This window comes from Hoplias malabaricus, chromosome 9, assembly GCF_029633855.1.
Source record: "Hoplias malabaricus isolate fHopMal1 chromosome 9, fHopMal1.hap1, whole genome shotgun sequence".
Taxonomy (NCBI): Eukaryota; Metazoa; Chordata; class Actinopteri; order Characiformes; family Erythrinidae; genus Hoplias; species Hoplias malabaricus.
The window spans coordinates 41,853,456-41,875,331 of NC_089808.1; the positions used below are offsets into that span (position 1 = coordinate 41,853,456).

The 21,876-nt window shown below is 45.2% G+C and overlaps 1 protein-coding gene across 1 annotated transcript; it reads right to left on the reverse strand.

The window, feature by feature from the left end:
- Positions 1–1,262: 1,262 nt before the first annotated feature.
- klhl18 (kelch-like family member 18) lies at positions 1,263–20,097 on the reverse strand. The gene is made up of 10 exons (XM_066681704.1): positions 19,942–20,097; positions 12,611–12,741; positions 12,350–12,490; positions 12,031–12,229; positions 11,253–11,413; positions 10,106–10,242; positions 9,718–9,940; positions 8,684–8,788; positions 8,317–8,428; positions 1,263–5,388 (listed from the first exon to the last, which is right to left on the reverse strand). Exons 1-10 carry the CDS (start codon positions 20,074–20,076, stop codon positions 5,002–5,004), a joined length of 1,731 nt encoding a protein of 576 aa, XP_066537801.1. The 5' UTR covers positions 20,077–20,097; the 3' UTR covers positions 1,263–5,001.
- Positions 20,098–21,876: the final 1,779 nt, after the last annotated feature.

Consider the following 21,876-nt stretch of genomic DNA (forward strand, 5'->3'; position numbering starts at 1 on the left):
ATCCAGACTGTTACCAACAAAAAATGCCAAACCGGCGCCTGTGATGGTATGAGGGGTTCATCAGAGCCCATGGCAGGGGGTGATATGCAGACACAGTCTGTGATGGTAACTTTAATGCAGAGGCTGATGCTGGTACTGTGGAGAGACATACGCTGTCGTCAAGACGACGTCATTTCCAGGAACTCCATTTATTTCAGCAAAATCTATCTCCTTTTGAAAATGTGTTCCACATCATGAAGAGGAGAATCAGACCTCCGAGACGACAGACTGTTGAGCAGCTCAAGTCTGGTACGTAGCAAAATTCCACTTACAAAACTGCAACAATTAGTATCTTCAGTTCCCAAACGCTTATAAGTATAAGTAAAAGAAAATATGATGTGACTACAGTGGTGCAGCAGGTTAGTGTCGCAGTCACACAGCTCCAGGGCCCTGGAGGTTGTGGGTTCGAGTCCCGCTCCGGGTGACTGTCTGTGAGGAGTGTGGTGTGTTCTCTCTGTGTCTGCGTGGGTTTCCTCTGGGTGACTGTGAGGAGTGTGGTGTGTTCTCTCTTTTTCTGCGTGGGTTACCTCCCACAGTCCAAAAACACACGTAGGTAGGTGGATTGGTGACTGTACGTGTGAGTGTGTGAGTGAATGTGTTTGTGTCTGTGTTGCCCTGTGAAGGACTGGCGTCCCCTCCAGGGTGTATTCCCGCCTTGCGCCCGATGATTCCAGGTAGGCTCTGGACCCCCCGCGACCCTAAATTGGATAAGCGGTTACAGATAATGGATGGATGGATAAAAGTTGAATAAAAGTTCAAGAGAAGGAACAAATTATAGATTTTAGCTTTTTAGAAAATTTCCCAACTTTCTGGAAATAAAGTTGTTGTTTGCTCCTTAAATTTAAAATGTAAACAATGGCATCTCACAGTGGTTTTACTCAAAATGTTTTTCCAGATTTGATTTCTAATCGGGGTGGTAGCATTATTAGGTTTAAAGCACTTGAAAGTTGTTCTTATCAAAAATCATTTCGTTTTTCTTATGTTCGTTTATCCCCACGTTAGAGAGGAATGTTAGCGTAGCGTTAGGAGTCCTGCCCAAGGATTATTTGTAGTGGGACAATGTTGCGAACCAAGCTGGGACTCAAAGCCCAGTGTGCTGGATGTGTACTGGTGCTATCCCCTACACTAAACCAAACACTCACCCATGGGTCAGGAATGAAAATGGCCAGTGGAAAACAGTGGTCGATTCGTCTTCATTAAAAAAAAGACATGATTTATTTAGACATTTAACGTCTGTAAAGTTAATAAAACCCCACACATAAAAGATCAGTCACTGGTTTTGAGATCCTTCGAGTTTAAACAGAAAGTGTTCAGGTCAGTACGGCGTCCGGCCCTTTCTGACCTCTCCCATCTCAAACAGAGGTAGCTAAAGATCGTCTGACAGAAACAGGCAGAAGAACAGAAGACAGAGAGAGAGAGAGAAAGAGAGAGAGAGAGAGAGAGAGAGAGAGACTGATTCACTGGTCCACATATTGATAGGATCCTCTGTTTATATATTACACATCTATAAACTCGATTCTGAGACAGTAAATTATCAAACTATTATGTGCAATGTTGTAAAAAGAGCAGGAAAAAACATACAACTAAAAATAAATTAAAAACTCTGCGGTCCAGAAATCCAAAAACAATGTAAAATAGTAAAAAAATACTGCACCATGACTGAAGGTTACAATACGTACTGTATGTTATACAAAACCCATCATAAATCAAAGATCAGCAGAAGAACAGAGTGAAACGGCAAAACAATAAAATAAAAAAAAAGAGGAAGAGACATCATCCTTAGTCAAAAATTCACAGTCAGTAAAATCCCATATTAAAATGTTACTTTTCAATCACACGAGACACATTTACAAAAGCTGATAAATCCACACATGCTCCCAACCCAGACCCTGCACTTCACGTGAAGGACAGACTCGACCTGAACTGATGCACTGCACAGACAGCAGACAGTAAAACCACTGCTAATGCTGGTCATTAATCCCTTCCAAAAAGGTGGAGAGTGTAGGCAGTGTGTAAATAAAAACAGAAAGCAGTGACCAATAAACCGCTTTTAACAAAAAGATTGAAGGAAGACAACACACGTAATGTCTTACCTCATCGACTTCACTGTTTTTAGATGTGAAGCACCTCGTGGAACAGACTCATCACTCACTCAATCACTTACTCACTCACTCTAGTTTAAGAACTAATCCACAAGAGGGAGCTATTCAGTGCTTCACATCAAAAACACAATTCTCTTTTTCTGAAACTGACACCTACAACTCATTCTATGAAAACTGGTCGTTTCAGATTAGAAACATGAACAAACGTTCACTTTCAAAACTGGAAAATTAGTGTCTCCACTCCCCAAAGGAATATTAAGCGATGGTGATAATAAAGGTGAAGGAATACAGTGGTAAATATGCGTCTGTCCCAACTTTTCTAGAAAGTAACGTAAGCTTCCAGTTGAACTCAAACCCTCATAGGATTCACCTGTGTTTCTGTAATGAACTGGAATTTTCTGGTCACTGCTTTATGTTTTTAGATCGTTTCACACACTGTCCCAATGTTTTTAAGTACACACAATCGGAGTGTGTCTAACGAAGAGGAAAGCAGGCAGCTATCTATGAGGTAAGTCAGCCACTGTCAGTCATAACCCTTTCAATCCACTAGGTGGCGCTAACTGCAAGGTCTGTTGGGCTAGAACCCAAAGCTGGTGAGCAGTTAGCGCAACACCGACAGAACTGAGCTCTGCATTGGAGTTAAGAGATGCATCACCTCCCTAAAGAGTTCAGGGAACTTCAAGTGAGTCGATAGTTGCAAGTTTATCAAAGAGCACTTGCGTTTGATGGTGCTCAGGACCATGGCACATGGAGTGGATGTTCTGCTCAGGTTCTTGGCAGTAGGTTTTCATCACTGTCACTCAGTACAGAGTCAGTACAGAATCCCAAATAAAGTTCTGCTTTCGACACGTTATAAAAGCACAAGAGTACAGAGACCCGTAAAAGGCTGTGGGTAACAAAAATGAGGGGTACACATCTTCATAAGTTGTATCCACAATTTCTCATCCCTCAAAGCGAATCCCAGTCCCTCCAGGGGCTCTGTGCCAAAAAACAACATTGAAACCATTACAAACATGAGCTTGTGTTCCTACACGTCACGTCTGGATGATTCTGTTCTCCCAAGTAGTACAGGTTTGCTTGGCGTAAACTCTCAGTGGTTAACTCGTACCGTGCTGTAACTCCTAAAGAAGCTTCCAGTTCAGAAGTGTTGGTGTTTATGCCAGGCAAATGTCTCTTATGTCTTCCCTTATACACACACACATATATATATATAACACCGCTCTAACATTCGCACACACACACAGACGTGTTCATCTCGGGCGTGTCTCACAAAAGCTGGAATATATTCCGATTAGCTGGCTGTTATGGAACTAGCTTGTACCTCACTCACTCACATTTAACAACACACTCCACGAAGGGGGCTCTTCAGTGCTTTGCAGTGTGTCCTTCGCCCAGGACGCTTCACCATTAAAAACCTGACCCGGTCACTAACAGCACTGAGACTAATCCGGTTGTTTTTTGTAAATGTCCGAGGTGTCAATAACATGAAGAATCACTTTTCATAGAGGAATCTAATCAGACAACACAGGTCTAAAGCTTATGAAGCAATTATTGAACCAACGAATACAGGGACGGTGGTGACAGCACTGCGTTTTTAGCAGTTATTCGTTTTAGCGTATACGTGCGTTTATGTTTGATTTTCCTTTTTTAAATGATTGAAAATGCTTTGCTAATTCAGTGCATGTACTCATTAAAGTGTTAATCTGTCGCCCACCAAACTACACACTGTGAAACAAGGAGAGTCAGTTTCTGTGGCCTGATTAAACAGTTAACTTGGGATAAAATGAGCCGGCTGATTAGACAGCGCTGTGGGGTTAGATCCTTGTGGTATTTTGACCAAAGCAGGGTACAGACGTTCCATTAAGACCCAGAGGAAAAGGTACAGAGTAATCCTGGGTTTACAGGAGAATCTTTAACCTGTGGAAAACTACTTAATTAACCTACAATGTTTTGATTTTGAAAGTGTTTCTAAGGTGATCTTGCTTTGTGAGACAGGCCTATATAGATCAGACACACACACACAACAACACAAACTACACACTAACAGAAAAAAAAGTGGTCCATATCCTATTCATATCGTATCCAAGAGCTCCAATCAAACCTGAAGTACATTATATGTCCAAACGTTTGCAGAGAGCACTGTGGTGGACAGAGGCGTATAAAATGCTAAATGTCACCGATACCAAATGTTGGCTATAACTTCACCATCTCCCACAGCATTAGGCTCTGAACTGATATACAGTAGTCTATCCAACAGATCTGGGATGAGTGGCAGTGGGGCTTGTGATCCAGAACTAATCACCCAACAACGCCATGAACTCCTCACAGCAGTGTTCAGACGTTCTAATCTGTAACTGTATCAAAAGGGGGACAAACTACCTGTAAAACCTGTTATTACCCTTGATTTCAGAAGAAAAACCGGACGATTAAGTGTCCCCCAAATGTTTGGCCATATAGTGTCTGTCCTACGGTCATTTTCTCTATTACTGTCCTTACACACACTTTCTGTTCCTCTTTCTGGCTGCCTCTCCTCTCTGCAGAACTGAGAGCTCAGCCTTGACCACAGGACCACACATTTTGACTCATAATAGCAGCTTCAGACAGCACCCACACCTCAGAAGGAATATATTGGTCATAGGAAGTTGTTTAAAAAAACACTCAGAAGGTTTGCTCTGTGTATATTCGAGGCTTTCTGTAACCACAGCTCAAAGAGCGTGGGGCCTCGGTTGCAACCGTGAGGAAAGAGGGCAAGGCGTTATGATCACGAATGAGTTTCCCCCTTAAAATCATAGAAATGATATCAAATTCTGTTTCTGTTTTTGTCTTTTTTGTTTGTTTTCAAGTGAAACCACCCACAGCGCTAGGCTGGATGGAGGGGTATACACCCGACCCCCACTCCTCCTTCGTGGCAGACCATGGGAGCCATAAACGTCCAGCGGTTGGTCTCGGGGTCGTACATTTCCACTGAGTTAAGGTTGGACTGTCCGTCGTAGCCTCCCACGGCGTAGAGGTGACCGCAGTTGGCCACCAGTGAGACACGGCTCCGGCGAGTGTTCATAGGCACGAGGTGGCTCCACTGATCCGCCACAGAGCTGTAGACTTCGGCGCCGCTCAGGAATCCAGAGCCGTCATAACCTCCGGCGATGTAGAGATGACTGCCCAGGGCCGCAGCACCGTGCCGACAGCGTTTATTCATCATCGGGGCCATGGGGTGCCACAGGGCAGTGTGCTGGTTATAGTACTCCACCTAGTGGAAGAGGAGAGCGAATGGAGGGGTGACAGACAGCTCAGACACTGTGGTATACTGTGATTAGACACACACACACACTTGGAAATCTGAAGTGTGGCCTTACTTTTGACAGATTTAGGGGAGTAAAGCATGTTTACACTGAGAACTGGGTCTGAACTGAAGGAGAACACTACAGCTGAGTCAAAGCTGAGAAGACAGCAGTAGCACTAAATGAAATCTAACCAGCTCCAACTCTGATAAAAGTATAACAAATCTCTGCCTGCTTTGTCGACGTTCAGAAGCGCTTTCTAGGCAGATCAACTCATTAATTTATTCATTCATTCATCTTGTGTAACTGCTTCACCCTGTTCAGGGTCACGGTGGGACCAGAGACTAACTGGAATCACTGGGCACAAGATGTGAGCACATGCTGGACATTACAGGGCATCACACCTCACCCAGTCACACACCTGTGAACAGTTTCACACACTCACAAAATCACACACACTCACATCTGTGGACAGCTTCACACACTCACCCAGTCACTCACACACTCACACCTGTGAACAGTTTCACACACTCACCCTGTCACTCATACACTCACATCTGTGGACAGTTTCACACACTCATAAAATCACACACACTCACATCTGTGGACAGCTTCACACACTCACCCAGTCACTCACACACTCACACCTGTGAACAGTTTCACACACTCACCCTGTCACTCATACACTCACACCTGTGGACAGTTTCACACACTCACCCTGTCACTCACACCTGTGGACAGTTTCACACACTCACCCTGTCACTCACACACTCACACCTGTGGACAGTTTCAGACACTCACCCTGTCACTCACACACTCACACCTGTGAACAGTTTCACACACTCACCCAGTCACTCATACACTCACACCTGTGGACAGTTTCACACACTCACCCAGTCACTCACACACTCACACCTGTGGACAGTTTCACACACTCACCCAGTCACTCACACACTCACACCTGTGAACAGTTTCACACACTCACCCAGTCACTCACACACTTACACCTGTGGACAGTTTCACACACTCACCCTGTCACTCATACACTCACACCTGTGGACAGTTTCACACACTCACCCTGTCACTCATACACTCACACCTGTGAACAGTTTCACACACTCAACCTGTCACTCATACACTCACACCTGTGGACAGTTTCACACACTCACCCTGTCACTCATACACTCACACCTGTGGACAGTTTCACACACTCACCCAGCCACACACACACTCACACCTGTGGACAGTTTCACACACTCACCCAGTCACTCACACACTCACACCTGTGGACAGTTTCACACACTCACCCTGTCACTCACACACTCACACCTGTGAACAGTTTCACACACTCACCCAGTCACTCACACACGTGAACAGTTTCACACACTCACCCTGTCACTCATACACTCACACCTGTGGACAGTTTCACACACTCACCCTGTCACTCATACACTCACACCTGTGGACAGTTTCACACACTCACCCAGTCACTCACACACTCACACCTGTGGACAGTTTCACACACTCACCCTGTCACTCACACACTCACCCAGTCACTCACACACTCACACCTTTGAACAGTTTCACACACTCACCCAGTCACTCACACACTCACACCTGTGAACAGTTTCACACACTCACCCTGTCACTCATACACTCACACCTGTGGACAGTTTCACACACTCACCCTGTCACTCATACACTCACACCTGTGGACAGTTTCACACACTCACCCTGTCACTCATACACTCACACCTGTGAACAGTTTCACACACTCACCCAGTCACACACACACTCACACCTGTGGACAGTTTCACACACTCACCCAGTCACTCACACACTCACACCTGTGGACAGTTTCACACACTCACCCTGTCACTCACACACTCACCCAGTCACTCACACATGTGAACAGTTTCACACACTCACCCTGTCACTCATACACTCACACCTGTGGACAGTTTCACACACTCACCCTGTCACTCATACACTCACACCTGTGAACAGTTTCACACACTCACCCAGTCACTCACACACTCACACCTGTGGACAGTTTCACACACTCACCCTGTCACTCATACACTCACACACTCACCCTGTCACTCACACACTCACCCAGTCACTCACACAGCAAACAGTTATTTACCTTGTGTTATGAGTTTTAACTATTTTATTTGTTTTACTGTTTTAGCTGAGGGAGGAAAACAGAGCTCCTGGAGGAGACACATGCAGACACAAAGAGAACACACCACACTCCTCACAGACAGTGGGGATTGAACCATAGGTGACACGGAGGCTTAGTGGTTAGTGCTGTGATCTTGGGTTCAAATCCCATCTGGGTGGAATTTCCGTGTTTTCCCTGTGTCTGCGTGGGTTCCCTCCAGGGCCTCTGGTTTCCTCCCACAGTCCAAAAACATGGAGGTTAGGTGAATTGGCTCCTCCCATAACTCTCCTGGTGTGTATGTGAATGAATGTGTGTATGTGTGAGTGAATGTGTGTGAGCCCAGATATAGATTTGCGCTCTGTCCTGGGTGAAACCCTAGAGCCCGATGCAGTCCTCCAGGTGGACGCTCGTTCCTGGTCGAGAGTACGCTGCGCACATTCGGATGCAGCTTCTCTCCAGTGTGTGTGTGTGTGTGTGTGGACAGAATGTTGTGCTGATTGTAAAGCGTCCTTGGGTTTCTACAAAGGCCCTATATAAGTGTAATGTTAAATATAAATAAACCCACATCCTGGAGCTGTGTGGTAGCAATACTGCCAGCAGCTCCACTGTTCTGCGTATAATATTCTGCCATGCTGTTCTTTAGAGGGTCCACTCCAACACGCAATAAATGTGAAGAAATAACTGTCTTCAGAACTCTGTCTGGGGCTCGTAAGCCTGAAAGTGTCTCACTAACCGTGTTAAAAATCTGCAGGCCATCGTGTCCACCGGTTACAAATATCCTTCCTTCAAATACCGTCACGCCTGCTGCACTACGACTCGCACTCATCTCTGTTACTATCGTCCATCTGGCAACAGAGAACACACACAGACACACACACACACACACACACACACACACACACACAGTGCAAATAAATTTCTGTGCTGCAATAACGCATACAATCTCTTAAGCATTTAATGTTGTATTTTCTATGAACAAGACGGATATAATTAAATACCTTTACTTTATTAATACCTACGCCACATAGCACCATCAGCTAGTGCTCCATCATGTCACTGTACTACTATTACAAATCATATACGAATAAAACACATCCTACCGGTCCGTTTCTGGAGAAAAGCACTCTACTGAACTGAGAGAAGATTTCCCATCGTAACCACCGCAGACGTATATATGTCCATCCACTACGACTGTTCCCATCGCACTTCAGAGAGAAAGAGAAGCACATCCTGAGAAATTCATGACCTATCTATTGCTGTGATGAATTTACTGATTATAAATGATGTCTGCAGAACGTATCAACATGCTACAGTTTCACAATCTGATATTCTTCACTCACTGACCACACAGGAGCACTTTGTAGTTCTACAATCACAGACTGTAGTCTTTGTTACACTCTGCAGACTTTGTTAGCTCCCTTTTACCTTCAGTTCTTCACCGATCAGGACCCCCACAGAGCAGGTGTGATGTGGTGGTGGATCATTCTCAGCGCTGCAGTGACACTGACGTGGTGGTGGTGTGTTAGTGTGTGTTGTGCTGGTGTAGAGTGGATCAGACACAGCAGTGCTGCTGGAGTATTTAAACCCCTCAGTGTCTGGACCGAGAACAGTCCACCGACCAAAAACATCCAGCCGACAGCGTCCTGTGTCACTGATGAAGGACTAGAGGACGAGCGACACACACTGTGCAGCGACAGATGAGCTACTGTCTCTGACTCTACATCTACAAGGTGGACCACCGAGGGAGGAGTGTCTCACAGAGTGGACAGAGAGTGGACACAGGGTTTAAAAACTCCAGTAAACACTGCTGTGTCTGATCCACCAAAACATCAGTGTCACTGCAGTGTTGAGAGTGATCCTCCACTGCCAAAATAATACCTTTGGGCGTCCTGACCATTGAGAATAGGATGAAAGGGGACTAATCATGTATGCAGAGCAACATTCTGTAATTTTAGAACAATAAAGTGTACTTGTACAGTCAGTGGAGCTGATAAAATGAACAATGAGTGACTAACTTTGTTTATCAGACTCTGTATGTACTGTGTGTGTGTGTGTGTGTGTGTTATACTGAAATGAATGCTGAATGTCCCTTTGTGGAGGATATAATAAGACTAACACACAGTAGCCTTCTCACCTGCGCTGGCTGTTCATGCTGGCCACTTTAGACCACGTGTCCGTCTCTGGGTTGTACACTTCCACTGTGCTGAGTCGGGACTGACCGTCATATCCCCCAATAGCATAAAGCAGACCATTCACCACAGCCACGCCCACGCGACTCCGCGCCGTGCTCATTGGCTGACAGCGCTCCCAGCAGTTACCAATCGGGTCAAACACTTCCACAACGTTTAATGAGTCACCTAAACGTAACAGTAACACACACAGAGTCAGAGAATAACCCTAACGCTAAGGACAAATGAAGTTTGTGCAGGTCTCTACATTCCTTCACAGGCTTAGACCTGAGAAACCAGACGGACATGACCCTTCAAGCACTGTAAAACAATGCAGAGGTTATCAGGCAGGACCTGCACTGTTGAGGCCTCCGACAGCGTAGATTAACCCTGCGATGGACGTGCAGCATCTCTGCCGTGTCTTGAAGGCAGGCAGGTGTGGACGCCTCTCAGGCATTAGATGGTAATCCTTGGCCTCATCAACTAGATCCCTGTTTGGAGAGAAACCAAAGCCGATCTTGAAGCAGATAAAAAAGTAATCCATCAAAGAGAGAAGGCTGTGGTGGAAGTCTCGGTGAGTGTGCTCATATCTGGACGGATAGTAGGAAGACTACATGAAATACACGACATGGCCAGAAGTTTGGAAACACACCTGGGCATTAATAGGGAGATTCTATCGTTTCCTGCCGTTATAACGTCTAATATTCTGGGACGGCTTTCCACTAGATGTTGAAATATGAGGTGAATATTTGATCGCAGGGAAACATTAGCAAGGTCGGGTTTAGCTGTTGAGCAGTGGTGCTGTTAGATCTATTGTAGAGGGGCTAAAGCACCCCAAACTATAGCCACCCGCCACTAGGTGGCCCAGTGAGCGTTCGGTTCACTTGGCTATCTTGCCGTGCACTCCGTGGTATTGCATTAGCATTAGCATTAGGTGTGTAATGAGTAAGTTAAGCGATAGAGCAAGAAAAGAACAACTCATATAATCTCCTCCACCTCCGCCAGCGTCTTCGTCTGATCTTCAAGGTAAATTCATGTAATAGAACCATAAAGTACTTTTTTTTATGTATAAACACAAAGAAAATGGTGTGGTGTTTGGTGGCTGTAACGGAATAATAGCATTTCAATTCATTTTAATGGGGAAATTTAATTTGATTTACGAGAAAATTGAGTTGCGAGCTCGGTCACAGAACGAATTAAACTCGTAAGTCAAGGTATTACTCTTCCAGCCCCCGTTAGCCGCCCTAGTCGCCCTAGCGACGTCTCTGGTGTCAGTTCTGGATCAAAACACCACTCGAACAGATCCCAAAAAAGGCAGTGGATTGAGCTCCTGTTCAAAAACAACTCAAACTCTGGAGCAGAATTTAGCAAATGATCTACACTTGAGGACGACTTTAAACTAGGTCAGAGTTAGGTCAGGATGTGTGTGCATGTACCCGCTGGGTTAAGGTGCGAGGTTAGGTTTAACTGTTAGGATTTTCTGCTACATATTCCACCAGACCTGCATTTGTGGCAGCAGCGTACGAGCTCATCCTGCTGGACTCTGTCAGTCAGGAACTGTGGTCGGCACAGGGGCAGTCTAGTCTTCGAGAGCAGCTCCGGGAGACAGGGCTCACGCTCTTCTCGCTGATGTCTCACCCACGCTAGTACAGCCTCGAACACCTGAGAAAAAGTAAACACAAACTGTAAGAGAGAAATCCTGCAGGAATGCTGTAAAACTCTGGTCAGGACTCGTATCTACACTAAGCCATAATAATAGAATATATTACGTCAATTATAGGCTAAGGACATTAACCTCTGTGTCACTGCTGCACTGAGAACAGTCCACCGACCAAAAACATCCAGCCGACAGCGTGTCACTGATGAAGGACTAGAGGACGAGCGACACACACTGTGCAGCGACAGATGAGCTACTGTCTCTGACTCTACATCTACAAGGTGGACCAACGAGGGAGGAGTGTCTCACAGAGTGGACAGAGAGTGGACACAGGTTTAAAAACTCCAGCAGCACTGCTGTGTCTGATCCACTCTACACCAGCACAACACACACTAACACACCACCACCACGTCAGTGTCACTGCAGCGCTGAGAACGATCCACCACCACATCACACCTGCTCTGTGGGGGTCCTGAGCGCTGAGGAGCAGGGGGAAATGGGTGAAACTGATGAACTACAGTAGAACTACAAAGTGCTCAAGTGTTGTCAGTGGAGCTGAGAGAATGGACAATGATTGTAGACCCCTAACAGCTAAAAGTCACCGTCAGACACACAGACCAACCTGTTCTTCTGCTTTAACATTGAGCTCATCGCAGCCCACCAGCTCCAGCACCTCCTCGGGCCGTAAGCTCAGAAACTCCTCTGACACAGACACGTCCACAAAGTGCTGGTGCACGAAGCTGTTGGCTGCGTCATACAGCCCCGTGCACATCATGGTCTCTGCAAACTGCCGCACGCCCAGGCAGTTCTTCGGATGTAACCTGGGAACAGAGGAGCCAAAGAAAGAGCCAAGGCCGTGAGGGAACGTGACTGAGAGGACGCAAGTGAACAGTGATGCGCTGGCAGCTCTGTGTCGTGTGTGTAGGTGGAGGAGCGAGTACCTTTCCTGAAGGAAAGAGCAGCAGGCGTCTTTGACGTTCTGCAGCTGCAGGAAACTGGCTCCGATCAAAAGAGCCTGGACATTCTGCTGATCTATGGCTATGTGTCCGTTGTACGCAAAGTTGATGAGAGCTTCAAGTGCACTTTAAGGAGACGTGAAGTAAACAAGAGAGTGGAAATGTTAGCTGTATGCATCGGTATACAACACACACTGTCACCACTTAATGCACGAGAAAATGAACCACTGCCTTAAAGGCGCTCACCTGGGATCCATGCCCTGCATGACGATCTCGTCTTGTTTGCACTCCACCATGTCGTTGGTGAACATGGCGTGGAAATAGGGAATGGAGGCAGCCAGAACTATTCTGTGGGCACTGAACTTGTGCTCTCCCACCTAAAAAACACACAAAAACACACATTTTAATGCTTCAAGCTGTCATCAGGTCTGCAGATATTACCAACAAGGCACATGAAGAGTAGCTTTATATATTGTCCCAGTAATAATTGCAATAAACTCTATTATTGTCGATAACCACTATGTTGTATGCCACTGATATAAATATAATATAATTGCATAATAATTAAACGGGGGCAGCACGGTGGCGCAGCAGGTAGTATCGCAGTCACACAGCTCCAGGGACCTGGAGGTTGTGGGTTCGATTCCTGCTCCGGGTGACTGTCTGTGAGGAGTTGGTGTGTTCTCCCCGTGTCGGCGTGGGTTTCCTCCGGGTGCTCCGGTTTCCTCCCACAGTCCAAAAACACACGTTGCAGGTGGATTGGCGACTCCAAAGTGTCCGTAGGTGTGAGTGAATGTGTGTGTGTGTGTTGCTCTGTGAAGGACTGGCGCCCCCTCCAGGGTGTGTTCCCACCTTGCGCCCAATGATTCCAGGTAGGCTCTGGACTCACTGCGACCCTGAACTGGATAAGGGTTACAGATAATGGATGGATGGAATAATTAAACATAAAGAGCAATGAAGCTTTGCAAGAACATAGTTATTAATAATAACATTCAGACATTGGATTACACCAAAAAATAAAATAAAAAAAATCATTGCTGTCAATTTAAAAATCAAAAATATCTCCCAAAATATCAACTTTACAGGAGAAGCCAAAACATTCTTAATTTTCAAAACAATACGTTTTTTTCCCCCAAATAATTTAGGAGCATTTCCATTGGTCCGTTCCTCCTGAAAGCGTCACAAAGTGTGAAGGAGAAGTGCTGTGTTCCAATGATGTGGTAAAATAAACATGGACAAAAACGGAGGTCCGTGTTTTTGACTGGAGAGCGACGAGAGAAAACCAGAGAACAGAGCATTTGGCTGAAATATCGGTGAGGTTCGCTCTTACGTAATCAGTAAACACCACTGTGGTCAGAATATTACTGAGGGAATGTTTGTTTACTGCATGATATTCCAGATCAAGGTGTTCATTCTGAGAAATCATTTAGAGTCTAATTGAACACCACACACTTCTTTCTACGATCTGAGCTCAAGTCCTGATCCTGAACTCTTTATAAAACAGTAAAGCCAGCAAGTTTAATTATTAGCAAGTTTGGAAATTTAAGGCTGAGCCAGTTTTCATGTCGTATCTCCGCCTTTCCAAAACAATTCTTCATAGACAGTGTGTCCTAAGAAGGGCATTCTATTCAGTAAAAAGAGAGCCACCAGGAGGCGATAAACACAAAAGAAAGTTCATGGTTTATAAGATGAACCTAACCACTAGGGGCGGGCGATATGGCCCTACAATAATATCATGATATTTCAGGGTTTTTGTGGCGATATGAAGAAAACACTGAAACATATTTTATATGTTTATATAAATTTATATTAAAAGGAAACATATTAAATTAAATATATTCAATATATATTAATAGCATTTAAGTTGTTTTATTTATTAAAACATTTTATTTCACTACAAATGCAACAGTTTCAAATATTCAAATATAAAGATGTGACAAAAGAAATCTTTAAACATTTGATTATTTTGTAAACAACAGTAAATTACCAAAATTCTGATTTTGTATAAAATTCATTCATTCATTCATTATCTGTAACCCTTATCCAGTTCAGGGTCGCGGTGGGTCCAGAGTCTACCTGGAATCATTGGGCGCAAGGCGGGAATACACCCTGGAGGGGGCGCCAGTCCTTCACAGGGCTTGTATAAAATTATGTAGCATAAAAATCTACCACACAGCCAAAGTGTAGTAAACGTAGTGTAAAAAAGTAAACAGTTACATAAAAAGTAGCCTTCAGAGTAAAATAACAAAACAAACACAATAGATGTTGTGTTGAGTCGTTATGTAAACAAGTCACTATCACAATAATCAATTATCAACGATATTGATTATTTTTTTATCGTTTGAAAGAATATGATGATAATATTGTGAACAATACGATATAGAACAGCCCCATTAACTACTACATAATCCTTTCATGGATCTTGACAGTATTTAACATTGATAAACATTGTCTGAGGGTAAACTGACTAAAGCAGCTGCATGCTGGAGTAAGTCTTTATAGAGGTTTACCACTCATCCCACCACTCACACCTGTGGACAGTGTCACACCACCAATACACCTAACGACCTGTGTGCTTGGGCTATGGTAGGAAACAGAAGCACCTGGAGGAAACCCACACAAACACAGGGAGATCACACTACACTACCTGTTGTGCCACTATCCTGTGAGGGACAACACACACCCAACTGGCGTTCCCTCCAGGGTGTATACCCACCTAGCGCCCAATGATTCCAGGTAGACTCTGGACCCACAGATAGCTGACAGATAATGACTGAATAAATGATATACAAAATAGAGTAGGGGTTGTTTGAAGCCTGGACAGCTGACCTCTGGTCTAGGTTTGTGTTTTTTGAAAACTATGGCTCTGACGTTTTAAAATCGGAATATTAGGAATAACAGCGTTAATAAACGTATGACATGTCATATAAATATAATAGAATAATGCTCTGCTCCATTATCAAGTTTTTAATGGATCCCCATCACTCAGAGGACACACCTTCTCCTCAGCCCAGTGCTGGAGGGATTCACACCACTAGCCAATGGTGAGCTTAGGCTCATGAACAGCTGCCCCAGTGTGGGTGTTAATCCGAGACTAAAGTCGTGATCCAGCACTACGCTACGGAAGAAGTACACAGGTCCTGACAAAGCCACCTCTTACCTGGTGACGTCATAGATTCCAGTGATTTGCATGAGTCTATCACCTGTGCAGGTGTGTGAAGTAACCTTCGTTTCAGCGAAAGGAGCAGTAGGTCACGGACCCAACCCAGGTGAGGCACAGTGAATCACCTGCTCGGCTACAGACACAGAAACGAGGGCGCAGCTTTAAAGCTGCTGATGTTAGTCACAATGCTGCTTGGCTCTGAGGTCAAACGGTGATTGGACGTGTAGCGCATTCTGCCGAGTCATGGGGAGATGAGCACACCTGAACAAACCGGGCGATGCACGAGCGTCTGGTTTTACATAGACAAATAACCAGTGGTTTGTACGAACAAATGACTGCCCATTCAGTCCATTCAAAAATAAACAAGTGTCCTCAAGGAGAGGTTCGCCCATTTTCTGTCATTTTAAAAATATCACGCCGTGGACGGTGGCGAAGGTATTTTGGGAGCTGTGTTATTGCCCATTATAAGACAAACAAGTCAGTTAGTGAGCTGGAGCACTTCAGGGCCACTGTCACGTTCACAAACCAGGGGAAGCATGTGGCTACATCGCAGGTGGATTACAGTCCACTACATTAAACCAATCAATTCATTTCAAAAGGCGCTCAACTGGAGGAAAGACAACAACAGGAGCCTGACTCTAAAGCTGTGATTCTGTCTAAACGTATCTGGATATTACTGAAAACATAGGGGTTTTTTATTTTTGTTTTTTCATTTGGGTTTTTGGAAAAGTCTCTCTCCTCTCGAACACTCAAACATCTTCCATTCCACCTTAAATGGCGCATCAGTTTCATTTGTTATTTACCATAGAGCCACGCAGATATCAGGATGCTCAAAGTTGCTTTACGTGCAGAAAAACTATCAGAGGAAACACAAGTGTAAAGGAAAATTAAAGGCAATCAAATGCATCTCAGTAAAAACATTACACAGATCATTGCAACTTATTTAAAAGCTTGAACATTTCTTAAGGTGGAACATCAGATTTCAAAACATTCATTCATTATTCATTCATTCATTCATTGTCTGTAACCCTTATCCAGTTCAGGGTATCTGTGGGTCCAGAGCCTACCTGGAATCATTGGGCGCAAGGCGGGAATACACCCTGGAGGGGGCGCCAGCCCTTCACAGGGCAACACTCACACATTCACTCACACACTCGAACACTCGAGTCGCCAATCCACCTACCAACGTGTTTTTGGAGCATGGGAGGAAACCAGAGCACCTGGAGGAAACCCACGCAGACACAGAGAGAACACACCACACTCCGCACAGACAGTCACCTGGAGGAAACCCACACAGACACAGGGAGAACACACCACACTCCTCATAGACAGTCACCTGGAGGAAACCCACACAGACACAGGGAGAACACACCACACTCCTCACAGACAGTCACCCGGAGGAAACCCACGCAGACACAGGGAGAACACACCACACTCCTCACAGACAATCACTCGGAGGAAACCCACACAGACACAGAGAGAACACACCACACTGCTCACAGACAGTCACCCAGAGGAAACCCATGCAGACACAGGGAGAACACACCACACTCCTCACAAACAGTCACCCGGAGGAAACCCACACAGACACAGGGAGAACACACCACACTCCTCACAAACAGTCACCCGGAGGAAACCCACGCAGACACAGGGAGAACACACCACACTCCTCACAAACAGTCACCCGGAGGAAACCCACACAGACACAGGGAGAACACACCACACTCCTCACAAACAGTCACCCGGAGGAAACCCACGCAGACACAGGGAGAACACACCACACTCCTCACAGACAATCACTCGGAGGAAACCCACACAGACACAGAGAGAACACACCACACTGCTCACAGACAGTCACCCGGAGGAAACCCACGCAGACACAGGGAGAACACACCACACATGTTAGAGGCAGTGTGAAAAGAGATGGTGTTTGACACGGTGTCCTCACCCTCGAGGCGTTGGTGGTGTTATGAGTGGTGGGGAAGTTCAGCTAAAAGCTGATAAATGGTGGAAATGCAGACTTATGACTGGGTGAAAACACACACACACACACACACACACACACACATCTATCTGGAGTTCACACCCTCCAAAGTGAGAGTGGAACCCCTTATAGCCCTTGTCCACCAACATGGAACCTGTTCAAAGGTCATTCGGGACCATTCTGCACAACTCCTCCAACATAAATTGGTTAACGAACCAGAAAAGTTTGTTCCCAGCTGGAATCAAAGAGAACAGGTTCTTCCGTGTGAACCGTGACGGCGTCCTGGGGCACGATGAGCTAAAACAGCTCCAGAAAGAGCTCACACAGTCATCACACAGTGCGACTGGACAGAATCCCTTACAGCACAACGTTATACTGTCCTCAGAGGTGCGCTGGGTAAAACCAGACGGGTAAGAAATGGGAAACAAAAACAGGAAAATGCTCCATCTGTGTTTTCTGTGGTCTGTGGGACACAAGGCGGCACAGAATCCTGAACAGAACCGATTCAAGAACCACAGTTCTTTTGGTGGAAAGGCGCTGTGAGAGACTCCACTCTCACTTTGGCGAGGTTTACAACTCTTGTAGCACAGAGATGACTTTAACAGTGAACAAACACAGCCCCCTGCACCTTTCAGACTGAGATCTGCATCGTCTTCAACTGTGAAACATCTTACTGTGTGAGGTTCTGTTCAGAAATCCTTCACTGAGCATGTAGAGGTCAGGCAATACTTTATCGAACGTATCACATCAACAGCCACCATTTAAAGCTGCTTTGTATCATGAGTTATTCTTTAGTCTTTGGGAAATATATATATATCACTGAGGCGTAAACCCCCACAGCGTCCATTCAGTCATTTTCACTCACATGTGAAGCTCAGTAACACCCTTTTAAAGTGTCCTGGACAAAGTTGATCTAGGAGAGTGTTATTGTACTGAAGGAGTATAATGTGGCATTGTCACTGCCTTTCAATTCAAACACTACATCAGTTCAATGAGTGCAAACAATACGAGCCATTGATACGGCAGGTCTGTAAATCGTGGTATTGTTTAAAATGGCTCAGGACAGAGTACAGTCCACTTGACTTTAAGACCAGTTCCTGAGGCCTTGTTTTACTTTTGTATACATTACAAACTAAAGCAGACATGACATTAGTACAAAAGCGTACGAGACTTTCTTCTTCGTTGCCCGTTTGAAGGCTGCCCCTAGGGCACAGGTTCACGTTAAAATAAGTTAGCACTCACCTATGACCCCAAAGTTATGACCCAGAGACATTTATGTGGATCACTGAATAAGTATAAAACAGCCTTATGTCACCTAGGATAAGAGCATCTGTTAAAAGAGAAGACGAGAGCAGGGATAGGGCCTGCCACTCTCCACTACGTTACCTACTCTACTCGACTCTGCTCTGTTTTTAGTCACTGGTACCTAGTCCGTTTTCCACTACCGCAGCTTGTAAATTTATGTTGTGGTCCTTTGAAGAGGTTGAACACTCCTTGGAACCCAGAGAGAGCAGCAACGAACAGAAAAACTCCACTGCTTTGTAGGAACAGGGTCGTGGAGCTTTGTTCATTCTCAAACAACAACAACAACAACAACAATCAAACTCACACTAAGTAAACAATGTTTAAAGTTACCACCGCTGTTCCAGAGCCCATTAGAGATAGTGTTTTATGATTTCAGGGTGGTGTACCGGTCAGTAGAGTAGGTACCATGCAATGGAAAAGCACCATATTGTAGCCTGAAGGTTTTACTAATCAAAGTCTAGTCTGTGCTGGATGTCTGCATGGTGTGGAGTGATGACTTTCTCTGGACTATCAGCGCTTTGCAAGGTTTATACGTCACCGTTTACTCCCTGCTCAGCTCTTGGAACCATGAGAGAGCAGTTACTGGACAGTACCCGGTTCCAGGTACAAGATTTACCTAATGGAGTCGAATAGAGCAGTGTAGGTACCATGCAGTGGAAAAGCAGTAATAGTGCCACAACAGGTGGGTATTTGGCTGCCTCTGATTGGTCCCTTTAAGGTAAGACCCGTTTCCTGAGGTTAATCCCAGGTACTGAAACCGGGCAGTGCCGGGGGTAGTGCCGGGGGTAATGGTGACACCTGAGCAGGGCTGAAGGTGCAGTCCTGACGGTGTTGATATAACCGATATACCGTTCAGCCGTAGGGTCCAGGCGGTGTTAGCCAAGCTAGCCTGAACCGACCACTGAAACACGGAGTAAGACCCAGGTTACGGCTCGTCGCGGTGCTGTTTAACGCTGTATGTTTATAAGGACTGAAGCAGGAGCGCTGACAGGGTCGGTTTGTCCTCTCAGCTGTCGTTTCTCTCACAGTAACCGCCACAGGGCTCCGCTAGCTCAGCCCTAGCTTTAGCCTGGCCGGCAGAGAGGAGGGCGGCTTTTAAACAGAAATAAAGCAGAAAATCGCTACCTTCAGCGTGACATCGCAGAGCTTCCCCTGCCTCCGGATCTCCTCCATGACGGAATAACCCCGGGCGGGTAAATCGGGGACTGAAAAATGCATTAAATCCTCCAGCTCCTCGAATATCATGTCACCCATCGTCATTGAAGGGGAAGGGGAAGGCGAATAACGAAACGCGAACTAGGACGGAGCCGCGCAGGGCGCCGTAGGGCGACCCACAGCAACAGTAACCAAACAGTATCGTTCAAACTTCCCTCAAACGACATTAAACGTCGTGTTTAACTTTATTTTCTCGCTCCAACAGAAGGATATCGCTCTTAACACTTCACAACTGTCCTCCTCAGTCTCTGAACTCAGCCCCTGCCCGCTGTCCAATAGTAATTCTGGATTAACCCTGCAGGGATTACACACACACACACAGGGGGTGGGGGTTATTAGGAGCTTTTACAGGAGGATAAAAGCTTTCCCCCATCATCAGCACATCTGAATATGACTCTTTAACCTCCACAAAGTCCCGAGAGGAAACACACAGATCAGTCTGGTCTGAGATGAACAGAATAATCTAAATCCATTGTGGAGTATTGTTACTTGAGTCTCAATTAAAAATAAATACCAAAGTCCCATAAAGTAGAGACATGTACAAATGTGTACATTCACAACATTATAAAGAGTTATCTTCACAATGGCATCAGCATGACCTTTTTTTGAGCGTGAAAAACCTGTTTTAAAAACTGCTCTCCAGCCCAAAGCAGTTGTATTTGCTGTTGTGGTTCCCCTGCTTGGCCACTGGAGGTCGCCTTTATCAGTGCACTACTGCTCTATGGAGCACTGAGTAATTTCTAGAACTGCAGTGTGAAGTCCTGTTTCTATCAGCAAAGGAGCTGAAGTGTGTATGACTCCTTTTGTGTGTCCTTCTCCTTTTGGATCACTTTGGTGTAAAATGTTGAAGATCCAGGCAGAGGTGTCACATCCATAGAACACGAGGAGCCCCAGCAATGAAGTATCAGCACGTTATGAATAACGTACAGGTCATAATTAGTAATGGATGAGGTAAACACTGACCATCATTTTGATTGCAAGATTGAACCAACTGAAGGGGCAGCGCTTCTATTTGAGCTCCAATAGTCACGGTTAATGCTCGCACACTCCCTTCCCTCCAGCGGTGGAAATACCAGGACTGTATCAAAATAAGTAGGGAGGTAATAAACCTGGTCTATGTGTTTTAACAGTGAACAGTGCTTTGTTTTTAAAGCAAAGATGTGACTGTTAACTATTATGTGTTAATATTAACGTCTAACACAGATTCCGAACCTGTAACTGACTCTGTTTAGAAAAGCAGACTTTCCCAGGACAGTGCTTTCTGTGGAGCATAAATGAGCATTATATGTCTCTGGCCGACACTTGGCATTGAACATAGTAACTCTAAGCGCAGACATGGGCCCCATTTCATGGTTTTCAATGGAGATTATGCAGACTGTGCACAATAGAATCTCTGTGTCCAAAATGGAGGTACCTTAACATGTTTATCTCACTCAACTTATAAGGTTCGTAGACTACATGAATAAATAAATAAATAAATAGCCTAAGTGTAGGTAAAAGGGTGTAAGTAAACTCTTCAGTAAAAAAAAAAGCACCAAACTGTGAATAATTATTACATTTTACAACAAACATAACTGGAGGAGCAGATTTCTCATCATCTAAAACTCTCCCCTCGACCGGGGAGCTCACTGCACTCTAACAGTGTTATACTGTGAGTGTGATTGTGTGTAATTTTCTGTTTTAATATAATTTAATATATATTTCTGCTTTATTTATAATGGTGTGTTCTCCCTGTGTCTGCGTGGGTTTCCTCCAGGTGACTGTCTGTGAGGAGTGTGGTGTGTTCTCCCTGTGTCTGCGTGGGTTTCCTCCGGGTGACTGTCTGTGAGGAGTGTGGTGTGTTCT